General features: G+C 39.2%; 1 protein-coding gene across 1 annotated transcript in view; it reads right to left on the bottom strand.

Annotated features, from left to right (window-relative positions):
- Positions 1-26288, bottom strand: part of ABCB11 (ATP binding cassette subfamily B member 11) — a 35765-nt gene extending 9477 nt beyond the window's left edge. Inside the window, exons 1-21 of the mRNA XM_058809695.1 lie at positions 26189-26288; positions 25568-25589; positions 24287-24334; positions 24147-24195; positions 22139-22380; positions 20372-20459; positions 19326-19459; positions 18498-18669; positions 16643-16767; positions 15693-15867; positions 12569-12682; positions 10532-10642; positions 9744-9869; positions 8751-8954; positions 7341-7511; positions 6771-6972; positions 5952-6030; positions 4875-5010; positions 3172-3330; positions 449-553; positions 189-350 (exon numbers count right to left, since the gene is read on the bottom strand). Of these exons, the coding sequence (XP_058665678.1) occupies positions 189-350; positions 449-553; positions 3172-3330; positions 4875-5010; positions 5952-6030; positions 6771-6972; positions 7341-7511; positions 8751-8954; positions 9744-9869; positions 10532-10642; positions 12569-12682; positions 15693-15867; positions 16643-16767; positions 18498-18669; positions 19326-19459; positions 20372-20459; positions 22139-22380; positions 24147-24195; positions 24287-24334; positions 25568-25589; positions 26189-26264 (2700 nt within the window). The 5' untranslated portion in view covers positions 26265-26288. The remainder of the gene's footprint in view (positions 1-188; positions 351-448; positions 554-3171; positions 3331-4874; positions 5011-5951; positions 6031-6770; positions 6973-7340; positions 7512-8750; positions 8955-9743; positions 9870-10531; positions 10643-12568; positions 12683-15692; positions 15868-16642; positions 16768-18497; positions 18670-19325; positions 19460-20371; positions 20460-22138; positions 22381-24146; positions 24196-24286; positions 24335-25567; positions 25590-26188) is intronic.
- Between the last annotated feature and the right edge of the window lie 253 nt (positions 26289-26541).

Here is a 26541-nt window from a genome sequence, read left to right as displayed (position 1 = left end):
GTATACCATATACTAGTATTGGTTCCACGGTGGCAGTCTATTAATTGAAATAGCTGAATTGGCTTACTAAGAACTGATCTGCACTGATCTGGCTGGTTGCATGGCAGCTAATTTCTGTGAAGCACATGCCAAAATAAGCCTTCAATCAGGGTCTACAGTAAAACAATTCATAAGGTGCCAGTTCTTACCCCTTGGACCTGTGAGGCGTCTGTTGCAAGCCTGGTAGTCAAAGCCCCGGGGCTGTTCTTCCGGTCATCAAACCAACCAATGTCTTGCCCGAGCATGGCCTGGAAACCAATTTTCCTTAACCTTCTTGTAAGCAGCTCCCCAGACTTGGCAAAGGTGTATCCCTGGGGTACATGAGAATAAAAACAGACTGTGCAGAGAGAGACACACACCAAGAAAGGGAGCAAAACCAAAAATATGTATTGCTAAATTGGACCATTACCTGGAGAAATTGTGTGAAAAATGAGAGAACTCCAACTAAGACAAAGAGCACGCAGACACCATTGATCTGGTTTTTTTGGTTTTCTTCATCAAGAATGGAGAAGGTCTTTGAAAAAAAAATAGAAATGTCAGTTTTGCTGTGTGTGACATATGTGCTTGATTGCCAATTGCCAAGTGCAGGAACCCACCCTGCAACCAAAGCCAGAACACAGAGCTCTCCCTCACCCCCTGCAAAGGTCTGATTATTTTTCCTAAGGTGAGCCTGGATTAAAACATAATGGGTTTTACTCCTGTTAACCAACGAGTTCAGTATGCTTGGTGTCTGCACTCACTACTCCTATTTGTGGCCTATCCCTGGTTATAATTAACCACTCACCCCCCACTGTAAATTATGATAACAAGAAAATAGCAATGTAATAAACAGTATAGCAACAAAACAACAGTAAAATTTGGCCTGTAAAATCAAACCATCCCATTCTGCAGCTATCCTAACATGGTTACTTATGTTTTTAATCTGTGCTCTTTATTAAAAAAACAACACTGATCATGGCAGCATGCAGCATGGACCATATCAGCAGTATTAAAAAGAAAGATTTGTTGCTGAGGCATCCATTTTCAGATCATATAAGTCTCAGCAGTTTTAGTGTGGACTGTCTTTCATCTGGAGCCATGGACTCCATGCCCAATAGAGGTAAGAGCACACCTTTCAGCTGAGTTTCACTGGAAAGGATCCATATTCTGAGACAATTCCACAGGAAGAACCAAAGCATAAGTCAAAGAAACTAATGAAAATGTTGTTCAAAAGGTACATACACAGTATTACCTAGTTCTTCATCGACTTTTTGGGACTTATTTCTGAAAACTTTCAGGGCAGATTTAGCTAAATTTATCCTTTCACTTCATAGCTGTGGGCATTTTTCCCTCACTTCCCCAGCATATTTGTCCCAGAGTACAAGCCCACATGTCTGACACAACAACATTGCAGATATTTGGGCAGATCTGAAAGCAGATGTATATATTCCATCTTCCTGACTGCTTTGGCACCAGGCAGAAATATTTTATATTTATGAATAATAAAACACAGATATTGGATATCACAGATATTATCCCGCATGTTCATTATGGCTTGCTTTTTCTTGCAGCCTCTCTCCTTTGATAGACTGAGACCTTCAAAAGTAGGAATTCATCCTGCCCATGAAGGTATTTAGCATCATTAGCCCCAGATATCCCAAGGTCTAGAAGACTCCTCTCCAAAGGAATCATAGGTGAGATTCACAGTGGAATGTATATAGCAGTGTCTCACCTGCTGTCTAGTGAAAGCCACAGTCCTTGACATGAGGTCTGGACACTCAAAAAGTGTTTGGAGGTGGCACACCTATGTCTACAGGACAAGGATTTTGGGCAGAAATATTAAGTGGATCAACAGGGCCTGGAACATCCTTTTTTCTCCTGCTCATGGGATCTTATTTAAATGCAAAACTGCAAGTAAATGTGATTCGAAGTTCTAAGCAACTTCCCAGTGAGAAATGTCTAAGCCAAAACAATACTCCCAAAAAACCAAACAACAAAACGTCAATCTTTTTTTTTTTTTTTTTTTTTTTTTTGATAGATTGTTGGCACTGCTCTTAGAATCCTTTTCTATCAGGAGCTCAAATGCTGGGTCATTCATTCATTCATTTGCTTTTTCCTTTCTGTAAGGTTTTTGACCTCCAACATCTGTCTGCCTTTTAGGGCATATGTTTTTGCACTCGTGTACCTACCATGACCTATGCAAGTGAGTGAGAAGCACATCAGATGGGTGGCAAAACCACAAAAAACCCGTGGCATTCCCATTTTGATCCCAGTGAATGTGTTGTTTACTTAATAACATACAGCTTGAACAGATGGGATTTCTCTAGCCTAATTCTTGAAAATTCAGGACACTTTCCTAGGTACCAGTCAGAGCAGCACTAAACATCTTCAGGCAGCCTCCAATGCCCCACCAACTTGGCAAGCATTTCCCCAGAAAGCTTTTACACAAAAGGGGATGCATCCTTTTGTCTATCACCAAAAGTTTTTGAAGAAATAAACACTCATTGAACTTGACATGTTTCAAGAGAGGTGGTGGTAGCTGATTTTGAGAATGTGGTATCTTTTAGTTAATGTTAAAGTTTAAAGCATATTCCAACTTCCTGCTTCCAACCTATTGATGCAGGCCTACTTGTTGCTGGTGGCTGTGCACCCAGGTACAATTACCCACCTCTCCCTAGGCATTCTGCAGGGAGCAGGCAGCAAAAAGGTGCCTGAAATATGTCAACAAAAAAGTGAAGAATTTTTTAGATCTGATCCAAAGCTTTCTCAAAGGCTGTATAATAAAATTCTACAGAGAATGACCTTTGCATGTGTCTCTCTCCACTGTACCTGCATGTGAGGTATTTTTTATCTCATCTAAAATAAACTGTATGCAAGTATAGAAACCCATTCCCAGCAGTTCCTGGAAAATGAACAAAAGAGATAATGAAGGACACATGACAAATGCTGATAAGCTTGCCCCTTCAAAGAGCTCTAATGATAGTTTGATGACAGTGATATAAATATCTACTGAATTGTTTACAGGCAAGAAGGTTAATCCCATTTTCATTATGAGATCTAAAGATTTGCCAAAACATGTCAAGTTGTGCATCATATATTCACCCTCCTCTGTTTCAGAGCTAAAATACACTTTAAAATGTTCCCATAACATACCCCAAGGATCTGACTGAATAACAAAGCATAGAGTGGATTGACGGCTCCATTCACAGCTGCTGCCAGAGATCCAAGCACCAGGTATGGCCATTCAGAGGCATTGTATTTCAAAATTCTTGTAAATGGTACAGGCTTGGCATCTTCCTCCACAACAGATTCCTAAAAAAAACAGGTTGGATTTCTGAAATGAATACAGTCCATCAGTGATGCTCTCCCTTTGACAATGAGATAAAATAGTGAGCCTAGTTTGTTAAACTAGTGGACCAAACAGCTGCTCTAGCTTTGGACAGCAGGGGCAGCTGCTGTCTGGACCTCTTTTGTGGGCCTAATAAGTCAAGTTTAAAAAACACTTAAATAAACAACAAACTTTATCATGCCTGGGGGGAAAGAGAGAGATTCAGATCTTTTTCAGCTCTAATTGTTCCAGCTGCAGAGGTTACTTACAACCAGTTTGAGATTTTCTGCCACTGAAACTCACGCCATTCCCTTTCAGCTGTCTCTAGACAAGGTGTGATGAAATACCCAGTGCCGAAACTTAAATTCCTTCCTCACAAGCAGCTTTGTCTGTCACTCATTCAAGCTCTTAAATACTATTTAAAGTATTGTGAGTGACCACACTGATCAGACTGCATCAAATTAACAGGTATGTGATATCATTAAAACAAGAGAGATGTCAGAGTGATAGCTGGATTCAGGCTTTTTACATGGTAATTATGCCTCCCTTCTGTGAAACATCCTCAGACTATATGCTGAATTCCCACAATTATGCCCAGAAAGGGCAGAATATTCATCATCAAATTGTAACTTATCCTTCAGTTTGATTTGTACAGAATTTTTGTAACACTTTGTGTGCTCAGCCCTACTCATCTCCCTCAATTCATATGACTAGAAACAGCCAGAAAAAAAGACACTGTGAAGACCTATCTTCTGGAAATATTCAGGTAGGAGTGGGTGGAAACATCTTGTATTTTCTCTTTTTTCTGAGCTGGTGTCAGAGTGATAGCACTCAAGCCCTCTATTTATCCACAGAATAGGCTTGGCAATAGCAAGAAGGGTAACTTCTATCTGCTGCTCTCTGTACTGAACAACTGCGGCCATGCAGATTGATGCAGGGAGAGGCACTTTGGAAACCCACTGTGCAAATTCCTACATATTCTGTGTCATTTTAAGGCATGCTGGCCTTTATTTTCTACACCAGTAGATTGCATGAGGATACTGAAGTGAAAGGATTTTGGGTTAGGTTTCAGTGAGGATGTCTCTCTGCTCAAGTCTCCAGATGCTTTTTAGATGAAAGTGAATTTATTCTTTACTGAACAAGAAGCAGTGCCATTTGTATCACTGAGGGCCCATTAATTACATTTCACCCACTGAGCATTTTGCTTTTTGTCCTTTAATTCAATTTTTAGGAATGTATATTTTTCAACTAAATCTACACCCTATTTACCAACAGGTAGAGAGCAAATAGCAAAATGTCTCTGCTAGAAATTTTATATCAACCAATAATCAAAACAGCCATCAAAGTGTAGCCTAGGGTTTACACAGAGATAAGAATTGAAGCTGTGGTTTTGTTTAATGTGAGAAAAGGATCAAGCCAAGATGTACCTGCTAAGAACTCTTAATGTACAATCACATAGGTACAGGTACATTAATGAGTAATATAACCTATTCAGTTGAAAATTTCATAACAAACTATTGGACCTGACCTTTTTTGCTTTTCCATCATCTTCTCCATAAGAAGGGGCAAGATAGTTGGACTCTGCATGGTCTCCTCCAATAGACAGTGGAGGGTCAGGGACCACGTTAGAGAGCTGGGATCTTGAGCGCTGCCGGAGTGAAGCTCTGCAAAGAGAACAGAAATGGCCTGCTCTTTATAGCTGAGTAAAACCAATAATTGCTTGCAAAGCAGGTGCAGTTTTCATGTCCATTAAATCAGAATGCACTGAAACAGTTCATAGGAATCCCACAGACTTTTTCTTTCTTGAATATGTTCTCTCAGCTTCTCGGGAAGAAAATATCTCACCAGCTGGGACAAATACTTTTCAAAATCATATTCCACTCACACCACTCAGACATTGTCTTAGATGGACCATGTACTGTGTACATTGTCAAGTAAAACTGGGGTGTGTCCTAGTACATTTGCACAAGTTATTAAGACACCAAGTCAAATCACCACTACCAGTAATTCAGCCCAGCAAAACAGAAAGCTGAAACAAAGCACCTCTCTCTCTGACCAAACATAACTCTGCAATGTAGGAGATGTATTCATTTGCACATGCCTGCCATAGGATTGCCTGGAAGAAATAGTAAGTGTCTAGCTACAAGAAAGTCTGGCTGTAAAATGCTTTACCTTTCATCAAGTAGAAGCCATAATAAAAATGTGCTTATGGATTGCATTGATTTCTCAAGTAATTGCACAGCAAGTAATTTTTCAAATGACTGGACAGAAAGTGCATTAGATATTACAACTAAGGCTGTATGTTAGTAATATCAAACCCAGAACATTAACAGAGTAGATCAAAATTGGAGACAAGGTACTATGGACAGAAAGGACCAAAATGAAGACCCCTGCTATTTATCCATGGATTTCAATCAGTAACATTATCACTCAAGCTATCTCTTTGCAAGAGAACTCTATCTCAGTAAAATGCTCGCACTCTTCAACCCTCTTTTACACAGCACATAGAAAAGTTATTTATTAGGATTTTGGAATAGTGGGATGAAGTAGAAACATTCAGAGTAGTCTGGAAATATTGAGATTTACAACCGTTTTTAAGACTCACCGCAAACTGGCCTGATAGCTTCCCCTGCTGAATGACTGAACATTCTCAAGATTTGGCTCAACCACATTATTCTCTGCTGCTGCAAAATACAGTATAGAGAGCTCTGAAATTAGTGCCAAAATTGAATACAGCCTGAATACACTGTGGTTCTGCAAAAAAGTGCATAGCCTCCAAGTCATAAATGGAATACTTTGTATAAGGAAAGGGGAGTAATATAACCTTGCTACTCAACCTACATGTTTCACAAGTTTTATATTTGTATTTGACATAATGAAGTTAACTGAATATTAGCCCAAGGACCATCTCACTTCAGATGTGACTGCTAAACATTTTTACCTATTTTAAGTCTGCAATTGCTCTCTTATTTCAACATAATAATATCCAATGCATGCTTCACAAAAATACAATGGATCATTCTATTGAACCTTAATTTCCAGAAGCTTTAATTCAAATCTGCCTCTAGCAAAACAAATAGGATGATTTCAGCATAGTCTGTAATGTGCCTGAATCCCAAATGCAGCAGAACAGGACTTTTGGCACTCAGTGAAATTATAAAATAATGGATATTTCAGGTCAGAACTAATGTTTCAGGGCAGACTTATATTAGGAAGGTCTTTCAGTGCATATGCAGCAAAACCACTTTGGCCAGGGCTATCAGTGTATCAATTTTATGAATTATAAAAATCAGCCATAAAAGCAGAAGAAAAAAAAAGCAGCTACTAGCCCTCACAAAAGGTAAAAAAAAAAAGAAAAAAAAAAAAGGAAAAAAAAGAAAATCTGCATTCTGTGGGATTTTATAAAAGAAAACGTTATGCTTACTTTGTGTTTCTTCTCTGTTAGGTGCTGTGTCTCCTTTGCTTTGTAAGGTCACCAACATGAAATAAACCCCTTTCCTCTGCAGGAGTTCCTCGTGAGTTCCTCTCTCTACAGCCCTGCCGTGCTCAAAGCCGATGATGACATCGGCGGCTTTGATGGCTGACAGGCGGTGAGCGATGGAGATCGCCGTGCGGCCGAGGCGAGCCTGGGGGAGACAGCAACAGCGCCACTCGCAGCACAGCAGCCCGAAATGCTGCCAATGAGCTCTGCGCCTAAAGGCGAGTCTAACTAACTGGCGTCCTTCTAGTGGGTTCAGCCCACTTTAGCTCCATCCACAGCCTGCAGAGGAGCATCTGTTTCTGGGCAAAGGGAGCTATAGGCTTCTGTTGATGTCCCAATGTAAGTAAAAATTATTCTCAGTCCATAATACTAAGGTTCTACTTGTACTTTATAAAAGAGTTATTAAGAAATGCTTCTGACTGAATTGTTACAATTCAGGAGCACCCTCTGCAGAGTGTATTATAAATAATTTCTGCCCTTTCGAGTCTGATTTTTTGCTATACTATAGCAAACCTTATGAAGTGCTTCTTGGACAATTGCTTCACTTTCATTATCCAGTGCTGATGTAGCCATATCCAGGAGCAGGATTTTGGGGTTTCGCACCAAAGCTCGAGCAATAGCTATCCTCTGTTTTTGACCTCCACTCATCTGGCTTCCACCCTCTCCAACATGAGTGTCAAATTTCTGTGTGAAGAAAAAAAGTTAAAATTAAAGAGACAAGAAAAAAGCCTGTTAAGATCCTGGTGAAGGTGGTGGTAAAATGTCTCAGAATTGTCCTTGGAGTAGACTTGAAACAAAAACATTGTTAGTGCAGCAGATTCAAAGAGCAACAGGTGAAATAGCTTTCTTCATAATGTACAAGATCATTTTGCCTGAATCAGGTTTTCAACCCCATACCAAAAGTATGCAGTTAAAAAGGTGAGATGTTCTGGTTCAGCTTGAAACAGCTATATCAGCAGAAGCTGAAATGGAGAGGAATCACCCACCCACTCTCCATCAGATGACAGACAAGCAAACTTTTCCTGGCCTTGTCTGCTGATGACCTGTGACTCATGAACACTGTGATTCATGGATACCATACTCTGACAGCATTGGGTTCAGGTAGAGAATTAAATAAACACACAGAGTCTGGCATATTGAGAGACAGGATCATTATATTCACTTAGAGATAAAGCTTTTTTATTCCTCCATTTCCATGAAATAAGTAGGGGCCTTTGAACAGCCTTTCAGTAAATCTTTCCTGGAAGCCTCGAAATGCATAGATGGAGGATAAAGACAATGTACTAATATTAGTTAAGGGTACTTGAATCATGTCAAACATTCACTGTTGTAACATGTCATTTCAGAAGCTACTTGGCCAAATAACATTCTAGAAAAGTAGAGAGCTCAATACTACCCAATTTGGGCTTTGTAAGGAGGAATGACTGAAGCCCTGTCGTCATTAGGGAAGAAACTGGAGAAGAAGGAACCTCCAGCTGGTTTACAGAGCTCGTATAAGGAGGTGAGGTTGTGAGCATCAGTACAGACAGGTGAAGTAACAAATGCTGGCTAGTGAGAGGCTGAGCTCTACATTGCTTTTGGCCTGAACAGAAACAGATCTCCAAAACATGAAAAATACAAATTTTTAAACCATGCTATAATTATTCCCATAATATTGAATGTTGTGTAGATGATTCCTGAGGAATTAATTCTTTTCGGGGTTGTAGTTTGGGGTGAGGGGCTGGGGGGGGTTGTTTGCTTTCATAATTTCATGGCATACATGGCATAAGACGTAAATGACTGTGATCAAAGGAAAGGCGGTTGCCTCCTATCTGAATTAATCTTATGTCCTTCCACTTGAGCACAGACTAGGAGGGACAAAAGGACAAAGAGATTCTTTTTTCTTACCAAATTCTGCCAAACACTTTCCTAGGCAGAGCATACCTGTGGTAAGTCCATGATGAAGTTGTAAGCATTGGCCTGCTTGGCTGCTTGGATGATGTCCTCCATGGTAGCTTCGTCCCGGCCGTAGCGAATGTTCTCTGCAATGGTGGTGGCAAAGAGCACTGGCTCCTGCTCAACCACGCCGATCTGTGAGCGCAGCCACTGGATATTCAGGGAACGGATGTCGTGGCCATCCAGCGTAATCTACAGTTACAACATGGACACAAAATCAGGGAAAAAATCAGGGACGTTATGCCCTCCACTTCAGAGACAAAGACACAGTAGAAGTGAAGGGCCTGTGATGCTGTGTTTCCATGATCAGCATAAATATCAGATAAAGAAGGTGGTATAGTGGTAGTAGGAGTATTGGCTCTCAGAGTTGTGTTCTTTGATTTCATTTCCCATTTCTGCTTGGCACCAGAAATAAAACCAGGTGAAAAGTAATCATAAAGTGATGATCATGTTATTTACAGTAATTTGATTCTTTGTTTTTTATATGTTCAAATACAGGTCAACATGTACGTGCTTATCTGTTCCTATCTGATATAGGAACTCATAAATGGAATGAGATTTTGAATAGCTATAATTCATATTCTTAGCCAAGCCATTACTAAGTGGTAATTGCATATACCTAAGTGATATTATGGGTTAATGTTTAAATGTTCAATACTGTGTTTTCCAGGAAACATTTGTCACTCCTGAATTATCATTTCTATAGGTATAGTTTTTACACAGATTTAGCACTGAATTTCTATTTTCTCCTAAACAACTGGCTTTTCTACATAATTGTTTTTATAAGACTACTAAGCACAGTTTTATAAAAGAAATGTGTAGGAAGATATTTCCCTCATTTAAAAAATAATTGGGAAAAAAAAAAGAAGAAGAAATAAATGAAAAGGAAGTTAGTAGTATTGCTTCCCACCTTGGAGAAGAAACCAGCTATTCTTTCAGTTTCTGGGGCCAGAGAAACACATTGTAGTCTGGGACACTCACCATCCCATCAGTGGGGTCATAGAAACGCTGGATGAGCTGTATTGTTGTACTTTTCCCAGCTCCACTAGATCCAACAAAAGCTGTTGTCTCTCCTGCTTTAATCACCATATTAAGGTTATCCAAAGTCTGGATAGGAAAAAAAAAAAAAGAAACAGAATCTATCTATTTTATTTCTCCACGGTCATACAACCAAGTGAGTATATTTTGTATCTTAAAGTAAAGATTCAAAGCAATTTTATAAAATTCAGAAAAGTATTATGAAGAAAAAGGACAAAGCAAGCCACATTTACTCCATTTGAAGACTTTGTAGATGCAGAGTACACATTTCTACAACAGGCAGGCAGATTTTGACCTTTCATTGTTCCTGTTGTTTATCATTAAGAACTAGTCAAGTTAATACACTAGAGAAGTTAATTAATTATATTCTCTTTAAAGAACACTCTGTGTGTATTGTGAATGTATGTTACAGCATAAATACTAAGAGTATAACCATGATATTTTGTAGAAAAATCTGATACAACATGTGCTTCCATCCTTAGAAGTAATAGCACTAATATGCTTGTCCAAAAACATGCTTTTCCAAGGAGAATTTGCCAATTCAAACACAGGAGTAGAGAAAGAGTGGGATATACAGCCTACCCTCCTGTCCCTTTCCTAGCCTTTTAATGGGTCACATGGTGCATCCCCAGGGTAAACAATCTATGGAAAATCTAGAAATTGCTGGCACAACCAGGATATTTTTCTTGTTTACAATAATTGTGTTCACAGCATGAGTGATGAATAATTACCTTTATGTCTGGTCTGGATGGATAATTGAATGTTACATTATGAAATTCAATTTCCCCTCGTACTTTATCCAGCTTGTAGCCATCTTCTGACATGCAGTCAATGGTGGGTTTCTAGGATGAAATTGATTGGGTTATTTATTTGCTGTTAAACAGTCAACAGTGCTGCAGTAGATAAATAGAATCCCATACAAAGCCATGGCACTTCTGATTGAGCAGCACTTGGCTGCATGGAGCCAGCTGCAAGCTCTGCCCCAGGGATAGCAGGCAAGGGACATGGAATTGAGGGCCAGAGTATTGGGGGAGTTGGCACTGGTGAGTAGCACAGACAAGAAGGATGCACCCTCTTCTCATTGCAGGCTTACTGCAAATACCACAGCCAAGCACTCAGGCAGTTTTGGCTGGAACTGAGTAGCTGACTGACAGAGATATTTTGACTAAGCTAATTTAGCCAGCTCGTCAGGGATAAAATGCTACTACGTCACTCAAAAACATCCTCTCACAGCACTGAACAACCAATTTATTGCTGAAAATCTTCAGGTCTTGCCACTTGGCAATTAAAACATCCATCCTTGTGCACCCAGTCCTAAGAGCTGAAATACTGTAGTTTTCCTAACAAGTGCTTCATGTCTCACATACTTTTGGCCAGGTGTTGGGTATTGTGGATTTCTACACATGAGCAGAGAACTAAGAAATTTGAGGTACCACAAAGAAATAAAATTTTCTAAGGATAGATTTCTGAAGCATGGAATACAAGCAGTAAATTAAAATATAGCAATGAATATTTGATAACTGAAATGTGCATGCCTTTTAATATAGCCTAATAGATTGAAAGGAAAGTTAAAATGAGAAATGTCTATGTTCTAAGATGTTAAGAACAGCTACAAGATTGGTTTCACTTTGGGAATATAATTTACTTAAAATCTGATGCTAATCTGTGACAAAGTTTCACTGATCCTGCAAATGGGAACCTCAACATGACTAGTTTTATTGCCAGGGCAGAGCTGTGCTTGTACTGTCTAATCATAAATCTACAAATACGGCAAACAGATGGATCTAATTTTGTCACTCTTTCTCTAGATAGATGAAATGTGACGTTGGTTTGCTTTTTTTACCCTAAGGTTTTGTGACTCAGCCTTATCCTGAATATTGTGATTAATCCTTACTGTTGCAACTCTTTATGATTTTAATTTTTTTCTCAGAAAAAAATCCATAATCCACCTCTATTTTCAGTTCATTTTAGAGCTTTAGCTTATGAAGTATATATGTTTTATCATTATTACAGAAGTTTGAAGGGTTACTAAAAACTGTTAGCATTACCATAGCCTTATGTTTTCTGTAGAAGACAAGCAGCATTTTAATGTGTTTATACAGCTTTCAGCACAATAAAGCTTGTCAGTGAACAGAGATATAATACATACTTTAAGAAATCAACAGTACATTTCCAACCACTAAATTTATAAAGCTATAGAAAGGAATCAATAAATTTCAGTGGCATCTCAGGGTCTCTCATACAATTGTTTCAAGTATCTGTTTAGATAATATTGTGATTAACATTTATGACAGCTGCATGAGCAATGCCTGTGCTCATGTGGTCCCATTTTTGCTCAGGGTAGCTCTGGGACAGAGGCCACCTTCACCACTAATGCCAACAGAGCCACAGCTTTTGATGCCATCTGGAGTCTGGGAGCTATGGGATGGCTGCTGCAAGTGTGGTTGCAGAGTGGCTATTACTGCCTGCCAGTACACCTTCCATGGGCCAGCACTGGTAAGTAATTGCCTGTAAGGAGAAATGGGAACAAGGAACAGCAGCAGCCAAGGTAAAGCTTCAGAACTCACAACCAGGCCACTTGAGAAATCTGTTCAATGCGTTCTTTGAGTCCATGTGCATCCCACTAGACTTTTCTGTTGCACAGTCAGTTTTTCCTTAATCAGACTCATTTTTCCTCATTTACACTGCAGATAAAACTAGTACCACTTCAGGCATATTTAATTATTTTTGCATTACAAAGTAACACAGCTTAGAAATGCATTACTTACTTTATCTATTGTCTCAAAAATGTTTGTTGCAGCCCCACGACCAGTGGCAAAGGCTTCCAGACAGGGAGATGCCTGGCCAAGATTTAATGCTCCTATTAAAACACCAAAGAAAACCTGAAGAAGTGGAAAAAGAAGTTAACAAAATATGACATCACATTTTTACTATAGCTTACAGCTTTGACAGGCAAACCCAACTACAGTAGCTTTATAACTTCTCGTGCACCTGCTGAACTGAAGTGATCCACTATATGAGCATTATTAGCCAATAAGAAAGCAAATAAATGCATTTCAGAAGGCATTTTTGCTGTCTTTTACAGATCTGCTTGAGGCTGAAGGAAATCATCTCATATTTGTCTTTGCCTAAAAAAGTTTGCATCTAGGTATTTGCTGAGATGCCACTGATGTATTTTTAAGCCATCTCAGTTTGACTGGGTGCCTTTTCCTTGAAACAAGATCTAGAACAGGACATTGGTGGGAATTAGATTATTTCAGGGATGCCTTTCACCAGTAAGCAAAAATAGAAAGAAGCTTAAACCACTGTATTACAGTCTTTGTACATTGCAGCTCCTGTGTGATCCAACACTCACAAAGCTTACTTTTGAAGGAAGTACCAGCTATAGAGAATATTTTTTCTTTGTCTCGCAGAGAAATGAACTGTAAGAGTTGCTACAAACACTGGATAAGCCACTTTTTAATGTGAAAATATTCTGTCATTTTGGGTGAAGAGTTTCTACAGCTAAGACATACCCAATGGGCTCACGGTTTTAAGTTCTTTTTCAAGAACCAAAATGAAGAGTTACTCACTAATGATCCCCTTCTGAAAGCCCAAGGATTCTCTTTTTGCTGAAGCCTAGGACAACATGAGAGAAAATGAGCAACAGCATCTGCTCTTTCTGGGAAGACTGACAGGCAATAAAGGCAGCTGGACAGAATATTGAATATCAGAGGACCCTTGAGTCCAAGAATTCAGCTCTGGTGTGTGGCCTTGTGATCAGAAGCAAGTGAAGCTGTAGCATATCAACTAAAACAGGAAAGTGTTTGTTAGAGATTTCCTAAGAGCTGCCAACACTTCATTTCTATGAAAGGCTTTTATGAAGGTTCTTAAATATAGACAGGAACTAAGACTGCAAATGCTGGCAGGGGCTTCACAGAACAGGACACTGCAAGGTGGTGAACATAGGGAAGGTAGAGGCTTATTTAGCACTTGTGTACCACATAGATGCAAATCGTTTCATTGTCTGTGTCTGCACTGTATTGTAAGCATAGCTTACTCTTCTCAGTGCTACCATATGGGGTGTGCTTTTGAACACTTTTTCACAGGTTTTTTTCCTAGAATTTGCTGTTTAATTCTCCTTGTTTTTCAATTACAGAGGTGTTTTGGCAGAACAGGTTATAAGGGTTGGACAATGCCTTTGGTGTAGGCTTTTGGTCCATTTTGTTGCTTTATTGTGGGTGCCAGTTTGAACATTCACCCTGCACATAAGGACATGGAATGTTGTGTCTGGTATGTAACCATTTGCTCTAGCTTGGCCTGCAAATTCTGCTAAGAAGCAATCAAGGACCCAGCTACACTTTTGGATATAACACAAACAGAACTCAGGATCAATGGGGCTAAGTGTGTAAGGAAACACTACAGTTGAGAAAGAAATAACAGTACATGGGACTCAGTTCTCCTTTGCAGTATAATGATGTTTACTGGGAATATCCCTGTAGCTAAAGTGGAGGAATCTCCTGAATGCACACTGTGCACTGCACATGTCTTTGCTGGGATGTAGAGATCATGCCATACATTTACACTCAGCTTTACTACCAACTGATTTTCTTGCAGGAATGAGTCTTAAAGCAAGGGGGTTCTAAGCCTGTCAGAGTCTGTCATGGACATGAAGGAGCATATTCTGTACACCTGGCAGAAGAAGGGAAGGCAATACTTAGTACATCTCAATGCAGTATGGTGGCTGTATGACTTTTTGAGAGAGCAGGAAAAGCATATTTCAATGTTTTGTATCTAGAAATTCCCCCTACTGCCCCCTGCCAAACTAGGAGTGTGTGGTAGAAAATATGAAGTAGAAGAAAATGACTGGAAGCTGTGAGGAAGGGCATAAGGGACTCTCTCTCCATGGGCAGCTACAGTTTTTCAGCTACAGGGTAGCTCCCCACTGTTTGCCATTTGTCATTTGGAAACACTGGACTGTAGCAAGGCAAAGAAATTGCTGATTTTGTTTTTTCACAGCACTGCCTCATATCAACTATGGGTATTGAAAGCAGGTGCAAATTATTTCCTCCTTGAACAGAATGACTCAGGTTTACAATGTTCTCAGGGTAATTTGCCAAGTTCCATTTAGTAGGAAACTTTGCACTATATGCAGCAGGTGGTTGGGAACTCTGATGGTATGCAACAGACAGAGAAGGAGCAAAAGCAGATGTCTCATCAGAATACCCAGAACCTACTAAGGCTCGGGAAAAGTTGTTCTGAGTTTGGACTGGAGTCTGCCGTTTGGGCAGTGCTGGCTTAAGCAAGCAATCAAAATACCTGTAGATGTTGGCTTTGTTGCATTGAGGCCAGAAGTGTCTGAAGCACCTACTGAGCAGAAGTGAAAGTACGAGTGCCAAGCAGGTTACACAGTTTTTGTACATGCTGCAGGAGCCATAGCCAGGTGTGTTTTTATCTGCATACATGTTTACATGGCCTTTGTAAAAACAAAACAACAGGAAATGGTTTCTCAAAGGAACACAAAGTGTTCATGAGAAATTAGATGTGACAAGGCTTTCTTTGGTTAGGTGTCTCTTTACCACAACATTTTTCATCATAAAATTCTTCAGAAAAGCCAACATCCCAGAAGCCCCATGCTGACCCACAAAATGGAAAAGCTAGTTTCAGGCCTCTGATAGTTTTGTGGGCTGTCATATGTGGGCATTATTCTGATAACCATAGGTAATATTCAAAATATTTAAAATAAACATAGATTTTTTTTTAAATCTTATCCACTTGTGTCATAGTGAGTAATGATCTTTAAAAGACATAAATAATGTTTGTTACCATGGAGCCACCAGATACCAGAACAGATGTGTGTTCCAGAATTATTAAGAACAGTCCAGAAAAGTTGCATCAAGCTAAAATGAGTACCTGCAGAAGAGTGCCAGGTGAATATTCTTCTTCCTCAAGGACAAGTTTAGAGCCATACCAAAAGGCTAATGCATAACTTAGAAAAATTATACACCACATGTAACCACTGAATAATCCCATTATCATTCCTTTTCGAATTCCCCAGTGCTGAGCAAACACCAAGTTCTTATCATATCTGTAGAAAGAGAGAAAATTAAGGGGGAATTAAATAAATTTGACAGAAGTTTCCAAATGAGCAAAGATCATATGAGGCAACTTTGATGACTCAGCAGAATGTCCACACATAAGGTCGAAACAGAATCACTCTGAAGTGAGAGATCACCGCTGAAACCAGCAATGCTCCCAGATCATTAAATCCTTGTATGTTCTAGTGTAACAAGCACAAGAAAAGCCACACTCATTGCAGATACCTCATGGGTTTTGGAGTTTTAGCAGATTAAAACAGGATTTGAGAATCTGGCCAACACTCCAGCACACATCCTACAGCCATATTATGTTTTCATAGAATTTAAGAGAAATTTGCAGAAGAAAAACCTGATGTTTTTCTGATGAAAAATGATGTCATGATTGAATGTCATCATGAGGATGTCCTGATGAAACTAATTCTCCTACTTAGCTTGAAACTACTCAAAGTTTTCATGTATGCTGCAGAAGTGATACATCAGACAGCATTTAGGGAAAAATTTGACAGAATGTTCCTACAAGTAAGCATGATTAAAGATAATATTGCTGATGTTTTATTTCACTGATAGACTGAATTATAAAACTAATTCTGCATACATTACTTGAAACCTAAATTTCTGAAACATACATGCATATAAGTTTCAAAGCTACTAGATAGTCATAGTTGTAGAATATAGCAATTAATTGTTATGCATCTGATGTGCATTACAGCATTACATTGCTTCAGGAAAAAGAAATCAGAGACCTTAGAGTTTGTTCAAACAAACCTTTCAACTTCTTTCTTCTCCCCACCAAAAGCAGCCACTGTTCTGATGGATGAGAGCACCTCGTCAGCCACAGCTCCAGCTTTTGCATAAGCCTTTAATTCTCGGCCTGTTAGTTTTGCCACAGCCTAGAAAAACATAAGCAGTGCTGGTTACACCTGAATTTCAGGTACAGAAAAGGACAGGGATGAGCAATGCTGGCTATCACCCTGTGCTGGCTGCTCTGCACTGGGTCACCTCCTGCACTCCAAGCAAGCTTTTATTAGGCATGTTGCACATTCTAAGACTTAGCTCTTCTAGTGCCAGGGCATACACCTTTGTAGCATATGTTTTGCAACAGCTCTGCTCCAAGTAGCTAGAAAGAGCAGCTGACAACTCCTGCTTGCCCTGCCTCCCTCCCTCCCCCTCTCTGCTGTAACTAGGCCGAAGCAGATTGCGCACTGAGGGTTTGTGCACAGTGGGAGGAAGGGGGAGTTTAAGTGCCAGGAGCAGCCCTTTAACCACCGTGGCAGATCCCAACTTTATGGTAACTGTTGTGGTGGGGGAGGATAAAAACAGATGTTGCCACCACTGTGCTTTGTTTCATGGGCTGATAGCAAACACAGCAACCAAGAGCTCACTGGATGCCAAAAACTTACTTAGACTCAAAAAACTGCTCAAATTAATGGATGAAAATGTAGTAATTGACAATTCTACACAGAGATACCACACTGACTTGGGAATGAGATATCATTAGAAAGTGTAATGTGTCAGCCTTTTCCTTCTCTTTCCAAATACCCTATCCCTTGCATCCTTTTTGAAGACAGGAAACCAGGCCAGATTGACTTTGTGTCTATTTTCTTCATGGTATAAAACAAAGACTTGGGCTGGAAAGGCTCATAATGAGGAAAACCTTAAAAGTAGGTATGTGTCTGGAAAGAGATGGGTAAAGTAAGAATGGAAAGGGAGAAAATTACAAAGATAAAGGGGAATAAGGTGGAACAAATGAAGAAAAAACATTTTAGGTTTTATTTCATTCCCTGCCAAGTTTCTGCTCTCCCACTTCACATGAGTCATTATTCATATCAGCTACTTGCAGCCAGCACAAGGTACTAAAAGAGAGCTGGAGGACAAGAAATTAGTCACAGTTACATTAGATGTTTGATAGCAAAATTATAGCAAGCTGTTCCTGATGGAAAAGAAATGAGATTGCCAGAGGACTGAACTCAACAAGAATAAAGAAGATGAGCAGGAATTACCCAGCCCTGCTGACTGTGGGAGAGGAGATGAAAGGGAAGAACATCCTGCAGTTTCCCTTTTCACTGTCCTTTGTACAGTGACAGGAAGTTTGTAGGAAGTGGATGGAGAAGTAGAACAGGAACAACTGGAGAAGGTGCAGCAGCTTCTGGGAGCAGGGACAGTTTGAGGTAAGTTTGAGTAGTTGTTTTTAACCATTTTATGTCTCTGAAACTTAGCACCCATAAAAGTCACTCATTTACATAGAGAAATCAAGTCCTGTATCTTGTAGCCATCTAAAGCATGTGTGTAGTAATTGAGAAAGGTAAAGACCAACTTCTGATCTCAGCATTAATACCTATCCAGAGGACCCCCAAGAAGGTAAGCTTACACTCCCCTCTTAGAAGCAGGATTTTCTACTCTGGGAATCAGAAAAAACAAAGTGAGAGCAAAGCCCACCTCCCCTCTACCCCACCTCTCCCTCCATCCTTCCCTCTCCCTCAGTGCTACTGGGACCATAGGACCATAATCTGTCTCTCCTGACTTTAAAGGGGTGTGATCAACTTCACCAATCCTCACAGCTTTCTGGCCAGATCTTTCCTGTTCATTATTGCTCAATGGGAACCTTTCACAATTCACTTACCAAGCCATAGAGAGCTGCTCCAACCCCAAGCAGAGGGCTGACTGCAATGATAACCAAGGTCAATTTCCAGCCACTGACAAAGCCCAGGAGGAATCCACCTACAAAGGTGGTTATGCGCTGGATGAAGATTGCTACTTGATCAGCAATAGCCTCATTAATTTTGTTAACATCACTGGAAAACAATAACAGCAACAAAAATCAACAGAAGAGTGGTGAGCATAACTTCAGTTTGTGTTGCAGGTCTTGGCCACATTTGGGTTAGTTGCTTTTCACAGGAGAGGGCCCATCCTCATCCCTATTCTTTCACCATTACCCTATATAAAAACCCTGGAGTACAAGAAGAAAAGCTGATGCCTTTGCAATGGAGAATTTTGGGCATGAATATTGGAGAGGATATACTGTCCTTTCCCAGGAAATGTTCTGGCAGCAGACTGATTCACTGTCTCTTCCTACTGTGCCCCAGCTGATTCAGGAAGTGTGCACTGGCAGCCAAATTACAGATCACTCTGAAATGACTGGGCACAAAAGGAGAAGAAAGGAGAGGACAAACTGGAAAAAAAACCCCACCCCAAAACCCATCTAACCCACCACCCACCCACCCATGCATTTGCTGTCAGACAAGTCATGAAAGGGAAATAATTGAGGTTCAACAGTTACGGTACTTAGTTCAAAGATGGGAGAGCTAATCAGTCTGGTAGCTGCTCCCATGAACATAGCTGTATTTCTACCAAAAGGTGTTTGTCACATGCCTGGTTATTTGCATTCTGCAGTGTTTGGAAGGAATTACAAAATATTTTCTGTAGCATTTGAGTTTCTTAGATTACTTACTCAGAAATTCGGGTGTTCAGTTCTCCTACAGATGTACAGTCAAACCAGCCTATATCCATTCGCATTATTTTCCTGAAATAAGCTTTCCTGATTTTCTGTATCTGACGAGCTGCAGACATAACCCAAAAGCAGATCTGGGAAAAGCACAAAATAGCTGATAATTACAGTAAAAAGTCTTTCTACTCCCAACAAATCAGAAAAAGCAATTTGACTAGAATGGGAAAGGCTGTTGATAAAATTACTATTCAGGTAAAATACATTCTGGCTATATAGACATGATAGCTGTTTTGGTCTTTAAATAGTCCAACAATTTTACATAGCCTCTGGATCAGGCATTTGTCTCAGCTCTGAGACAAGAGCTCAGAGCTGAGACAAATGGGAAGAGAGGCAAGTTAAATTATTTATGCTGTTACATGACTGCCATATGGACAACATTTTTTCCATCTACAAATAGAAGTAATACAGAGATGGCAGCCATCCTACCTCTGCAAAATTCTTGGGTAGTTTTCAGGAAGAAGATTGACAAGTGATGTTTGCGATTATAAAAAAGCTTCAAAAGCCATGGGCCATTCAGCAGCCTTTGCAGGAATCATCCAAGCTTTTGACTCACTTCAGTCATAAGGACCAAACAATTACTACAGAATATGTAGGGTATAATTCTTGTTCAACATTAGTTTTTTACACTAGTATTGCTCTGTAATATCTCTGTAACAGAAACAGGGCTCAACACAGCTGAGATGCCTACTGGGAATCTGCATGCCCTTCAGCTGTTATTTTTGGAGGGCATGCGGATTCCATAGTGGCTACACTTGATCAAGTATTGCTTGTGGCGTGGGTAAAATGCATCCTTTCACAAAGGTATGCATCCCCAAATCCTAGGAGTTCTCAGATTGCCAGAGCTAACATATTTCAGTGATGGAATGAGAACTGAAAGCATCTGTTCTGCTCAAATAAGTACCTAAGCAGTTAAAACCAACATAATAATTATAAATTTAACTATTTCGTGATTTAAACTTCGAACTCAAAATGGAAAACAAAATACTGACTTGGAGATATCCTAACACAAGTATGGCACAACCAATTCCTGCATAGTATCCTGCAAACTTGGTCATTTCCTGTTCTATGTCCAGCAGCCTGAAAAAAGGAAAAGGAAAAAAAAGGGAAAAAGAAGTGAGTAATACTTTTTAAAGTTTCTCACAGGTTTCTAATCTGATCCTCAAGTAAGATTCAGACCAGGTGGAAATCAGTTTGTTTTGCTAACAGAGGCATTGTTTCCCAATACCAAAGTTATTGCAAGTGGCTGGTTTCCTTGTTCTGGCTGTTGCACAGGGGTTGGGAGCTGGCAGCTACCAAAAAAAGCTCCACCATGCTGCAGCACCCCTGTAGTCCCCAGGAAATGCCCCCAGACTGCCTGCTGCAAAGCAGCACAGGTGAGAGGGTGTTTCAGACAAGAGCTGCCCAACAAGTCTTCATTAGTTGGTGAATGTTCTCGCTTTGTGCCAAGAAACTAATAATATTCAGATTTCAACTGCATTTTATGGGGAGAAGTGAGGGCTGCTAAAGTCAAATAAAATATTACTTTGTACCATAAACTTACTAATCTAAAATGATCATTTGTTTTGTTACACAAGTAGTAGTGATAATTACTCCTAATATCAGTGAAGGACACTGAATTGCTGCTTTTGCATTTAATCTACTTTGAAATAGGTTGTTATAGGTTATGCATTTAGAAAACTTTTTCAAAAACATCCTGCAGAACAGCAAATTTTATTTAACTTACCCAAAATTTTGTACCCTGAAATTTTAAGCCACAAGGGACCATTCTGCGCCTGACTTGATCTCTGACAAAAAACAGTCATGGAAACAACTTAGGTTGTTAACCTAAGTGATCTGACACAGATATCCAGAACAATTTTACATGACAATTAGGATAGTGGAGCAGATCCTCCTAGTAACTGTGCCAAGGCATATGATAAATAAGGAGGTGACTGGTGACAGCCAGTGTGACTTCACTAAGGGCAACTCATGCTGGAAAAATTTGGTGGCCTTCTATGACAGAGGTACAGCATTGATGGATGAGACAAGAGTGACTGACATCATCTACTAACTGGATTTGTGCAAAGCATTTGATACTATCCTGCATGACATCCTTGGCTCTAAACTGGAGAGACATGGCGGATGGACCAGTCGGTGCAAAGGAATTAATTTATAATGGTGCAGCAAGAAATGATTCTTAGGAAAGGTTACAGGTTCAAATTTGGCCTTTACAGAAATCTGTATCTGAATGAATTATCTGGACTCCATTTATTATATTTAATGGAAAGAAACAGCAAGTCTCATGGGGCAGTTCTTTTGATCTGCCTCAGACATCCCCCATAAGCTAAGATGAATTGCATTCTAGAAATGCTCATTTCTCTCTGGGACAAAAGTTTAGGTAACTTGCTCAGAAGTCAGCAGGCACCTACAGGTAACTAAGTTCTGACCAGGATGACCAGAAGTCATTTCTACCTATAGTATAATCAGAGAAAATAGATTAATGTACTCAGATATGTAACATATATATTTGTTATCCAAACAATCATAATCGAAGAGTATTCTTGCTGACAACTATAACTGAAAGACCAAGATCCAAGCTGACCTTCTGTCCCTCCAGATAATATCACCAGCTCAGAAACAGGACTATGTAACCAGAACCATCTTATGAACAAAAAATATAAGATTTAGAGGCTGAACAGAACCTTCAATAGCAATGCATTCTCTGACAAGCTATGATAACAATGGGATATGATAACAATGATAACATCCATACTTACCCACATCTTATTGTGGCGTTCTTTTCATTGTGATGAATAGTACCATTAATCCACACTATGGTGTTATTTACACATGTCTTGTTTGGGTCTTTAAGCTCTTGCATTTCAATGTCATATTCGATAAATGTGTCTGCCATTGCACCAAACACAAGCAGCACAGCTGGTTGGGCCACTCCGTGAACAATAGCACACAAACTGCCAGCAACCATCATTAAAATCTCCATAGATGATGAAAATCGAAACTAAAGAGGGAAGAAAAAATTATGATCTCTGTTGCAAGGCATACTGGTTGTGTAATGATAAATCATAAATTAGGTGGATCAGATAAAAAAAACATTCTCTTTAAATTTCAGAAGTATCTTCAATATAGAAAGAAGAAAAATCTCTCTGTCCAATCTATTCTAATTACATCTGTGATTACAGCCTCATAAATTATTACAAGCTTCCTTTTAACATGTGAATGAATGTATTATCAGATAACATTAATATCTCAATATCATTCTGCATGATCATCATTCCAGAAACTAGGTAAGAGGTTAAAAATAGTAACTTATAATTCATATATATAGTCTGCTTTGCAGCCTTCCAGTGGAGAGAGTAGGAGGGGAGGAAAAAGCCTTAGGGCATTATGTAGAGACTCTGAATAGAGTCAGCCAATTTCTCAGAAGTCTGTGGTGCTGTGGTAGGAAACCAACTAAACATCTCAGAGCAAGTTTTCATAGCTAAAATTCATTCTAAAATGCTTTGGCTGAGCCAGGCTCTTAATCTGAGAGAAATGTGTAGAAAAGTGTTTTCACACAGGTAGCTCGGCAAAGATACAGTGGTTTAAGTTGCCTTTGTCATGATTGCATGAAATCTGATTCTCAGGGTGAAGTCAGCTGCAAATACGTAGATTAAACTGTCCATATAGACTACCAGCATCAAATGCTATACCTTTAAAAATAGGAGTGTCAAGAGGAGTCATAGCCTGCTGAAGAACCTGTCCAGGTTCTGTAGATGCTATAATGTGCCCAGAGAAGAAAGGGTGGGAATTTACAGCATCAATGGAAAGGGACATTAGGGCAAAGCCAATATAAAGGGAAAACCAGTTAACACAAAAGATAAATAAATAAAACGTCCTTCTACAAAAAAAGAAGAAGACAAGGTCAGAAGAAAACTATACCTCTACCACTGTTTTACAAACCTTGCTCATAAGAAGCCTAGGAATTCACTTGATTTTTTAAAAAGCACACAGAAAATGCACAGATATGTGATATCTGATCTCTCAGCACATCTGAAGCAAACAGACTCTATTTACCAACTGCACTTCAGGAGTTAAATATCTGTGCAAACTTCTCTGCTTGCCCTCTGTGGGGACAGACTGTTGTCTCCACCCAACCAGGAGCTGAGATACTCAGCCAGGTACATTGCAAGGGATGTTACTGCACCAGCCTGCTGCTACAGTCAGGGCCATACTTGTTTGGACACATTACAGACTAACTGACTGGGCTGTGTGCAAACCAGGAGTAGTAAGATCTCTTAGCTGCATGCTCTTCACTACATTTATTTTAAAATTTAGATTGGAATTACATCAAAGGCTGGATGTAACTCATACCATATGGTATTGTGCATCCACAAGTTTCCATTGCAACCAAATCTTCTAAAACCCATGGAACAATTATAAGGGAGCTAAATTATCTGCCAAATATCACACAGAAGATTTTTGGCAGAAATAAGAATGAACCAAGGTCACCTAAATCCCTGCTGTGCAACTTACCTCATTTCCATATAAGTACCTGTAGCTTAAATATAATGTGTTTAATAGACATTTTTGACACCAAACTGACAAGACAACAAGGGATTCTAGTGAATTCCCACTGAATTTTATTGGTAGGATTTCAGGCCAAAAGATTTAATCCTTAAAAGTTCAGCTTAGTCACAGCTATACCCCAAAACAACCTTATTGGTTATTGTCACTTATTCTGCAACACAATACATGTCAAATATTTATAGACATTGCTTTCATTACCAGCTGAAAGAAGCCAACACGAACACTGTTTTCTTTCTTCTTTGATGACCTTCAACAACAGAAAACATAAAATTATGAACTTGTATTTTAGTACTTATTTTGTTTCATATGCCAAGTATAAAGAATTGAACTTAACTCACTTTTCACTTTTCTTCTCTATAAAAGGTTCTTCATATGCGTAGAAATTTCTGGCAAAAAGGATAACATTTTATATTATTACTTTTACTCTCTTGGTTGCTTCTCTAAAATTACATTTTACTTGAGACATTTTGCCCAGAATTTTAACATACAAGCTGTTTCTTTCGGATTTCTTTGGAATCAGTGATTTGATAGTTCTTTGAAATTTTAGACAGAGACTAGAATGGAGGTTAGGTTAAAATTCTCTTAAGTTTATACTGTGTTCCATAAGCAGCTCCTCAACACACTGTTCCTATAATGTAGATTGTGGGTTCTTTGAGATCAGCTAAGAAAAACCTACCACCCAAATCGTTGGTTAATCCTTCCTTTAAGACAAAGTTCCTGTTCCTACAGCAAGGGATCATCAGCAGCTGTGTACATTCAGTGATGAATGATAGGGATATTCTGTTTGTGGTGGGTTGTTTTGTTTTGGTTTGGTTTTTAATGAAGCAAACTATTCAAGCTGTATTTGTCATAAACTGTTTTCAGAAACCAGATCCTAGAAAGCCTAAAGGAAGCTTTCCTTCAGGTATGTATGGATCACATGTGTATTACATGTGAAAGTCCAACAGAACTTGGGTTTCACAGTAGAAAGACGTGGTAGACTTCTAATACTGGGCTGGTGCTTTCTTAGCTGGGCAACCTGACAACAGGAAAAATTAAGAGATACTCTGGTTTTCCTGTTCTAGAGGCAGCTCCCAGACTGGGTACACAGTGTCAGAAAGAGTTGGCCCAAATGATAGTATTGTTACTGTCCAGCCTGCTACAGAGTTATTCAAAGGTCTAGAAAGGAGGAGGCTCTTAATTCCAATCAGACCTCTAATAATAGCTGAAGGTCAAATTCACTAAATCATCCCAAATTTTAACTATCCAGAATTCTACACTTAAATCTTAGTATCTAAGACCTTTTGTTTTAAAATCTCACAGTTAAGTTTTAAGAGAAATTATCAAGTCTGGTTAAAATTCCTGAAAAAGTGATTCCTCAAACTAAAAACACAGAAGAAAGATAAATTTGAATATCAAAAACATTTTCAGAAGGAAGATCATATTGCTGGCATTTATGTTTTTAAAAGTTTCTAGGACTGCTTTGGTCTACCTGTTTCAGTTGTCTCAAATAAGGAGGTTCAACATTAGAGAACAGCTTTTTTAAAAAAAATAAATATTCCATCAATTTGATCCAATAACATTAACTTCTTTGAATATTCCTAGAAATATTGATTGCTCCAATCATGTACATGACTTACCCTGATTTCTTGAAGCTGTTACCTGTGAAGGAAAATAAATGCACAATCTAGTTAATGATTATTGCTAAAGTAAATAACCTTCTATAGACATGTGAAACATAAACTCTAGAAGTCCATGGGACCTGATCATTTGCATATTGCAAAGGAAAAATGGAAAAAAGACAAGCTCTGATAAGAAGAGGGAATGCAGATTTTAGCATTAGCTAAGCTCATAGAATTAGCTCATAAGTATTCTGCTGAATACATATATGACTACAAATATGAGTGTTTGTTTGTTTGGAAGAAACTGTGTAAGACAGCATTTTTTACTTTTTTTTCTTCAATGGAACCCTTTTACTTGTACAACCAAGTACTGAGTGTAAAAACCTATGCAGATACCTTGAACTTGTTTGTTTACCCATAAAGATTGTCCATAAGTAGGGATTATTATATATTTACAGAAAAGTTTTGGGGGCAGCATACTTATGACGGCAGGTACCATATAACCCTATTTATATAACTGTATTTATTCCACAGACTATTTGCTTGTATTCTGTAGACTACTTCCTTTGCTTAGGCCACCCACCACATATTTTACATGCTTTATAACATAAGGAGGCGACTGAAGAATAAACTTCTTACATTTGCCATCTGAGTCAAAAGCATGATTATCCTCTCCCACTCTCTTGATGCTACGCAGAACTACTGGGTCAGACATGATGATTGTTAACTTCAACCAAAAATCCTGAAAAGAGATGGAGTGTGGGGATGGGGAAAAGAGTATCAGCTTACATTTGTCTGTGAACATAAAACAACATTGTGTTAAACTCCCCCTTTGCCCTCATGATCCCAGGACAACACCACTGATTACAGCACAAGTTGTAACAGGACAGATGTCATGGACTCAGTGAAACCTCAGCATAGAAAAACACCTCAGAGAGTGCCCAACCCACCCCTGGCAGGCCTATGTGGAGGCTGCCCTGCAGGGCTGGGCA

The sequence above is a fragment of the Ammospiza caudacuta genome, chromosome 8 (genome assembly GCF_027887145.1).
Source record: "Ammospiza caudacuta isolate bAmmCau1 chromosome 8, bAmmCau1.pri, whole genome shotgun sequence".
Lineage (NCBI taxonomy): Eukaryota > Metazoa > Chordata > Aves > Passeriformes > Passerellidae > Ammospiza > Ammospiza caudacuta.
This window is presented reverse-complemented; position numbering and strand designations above follow the sequence as displayed.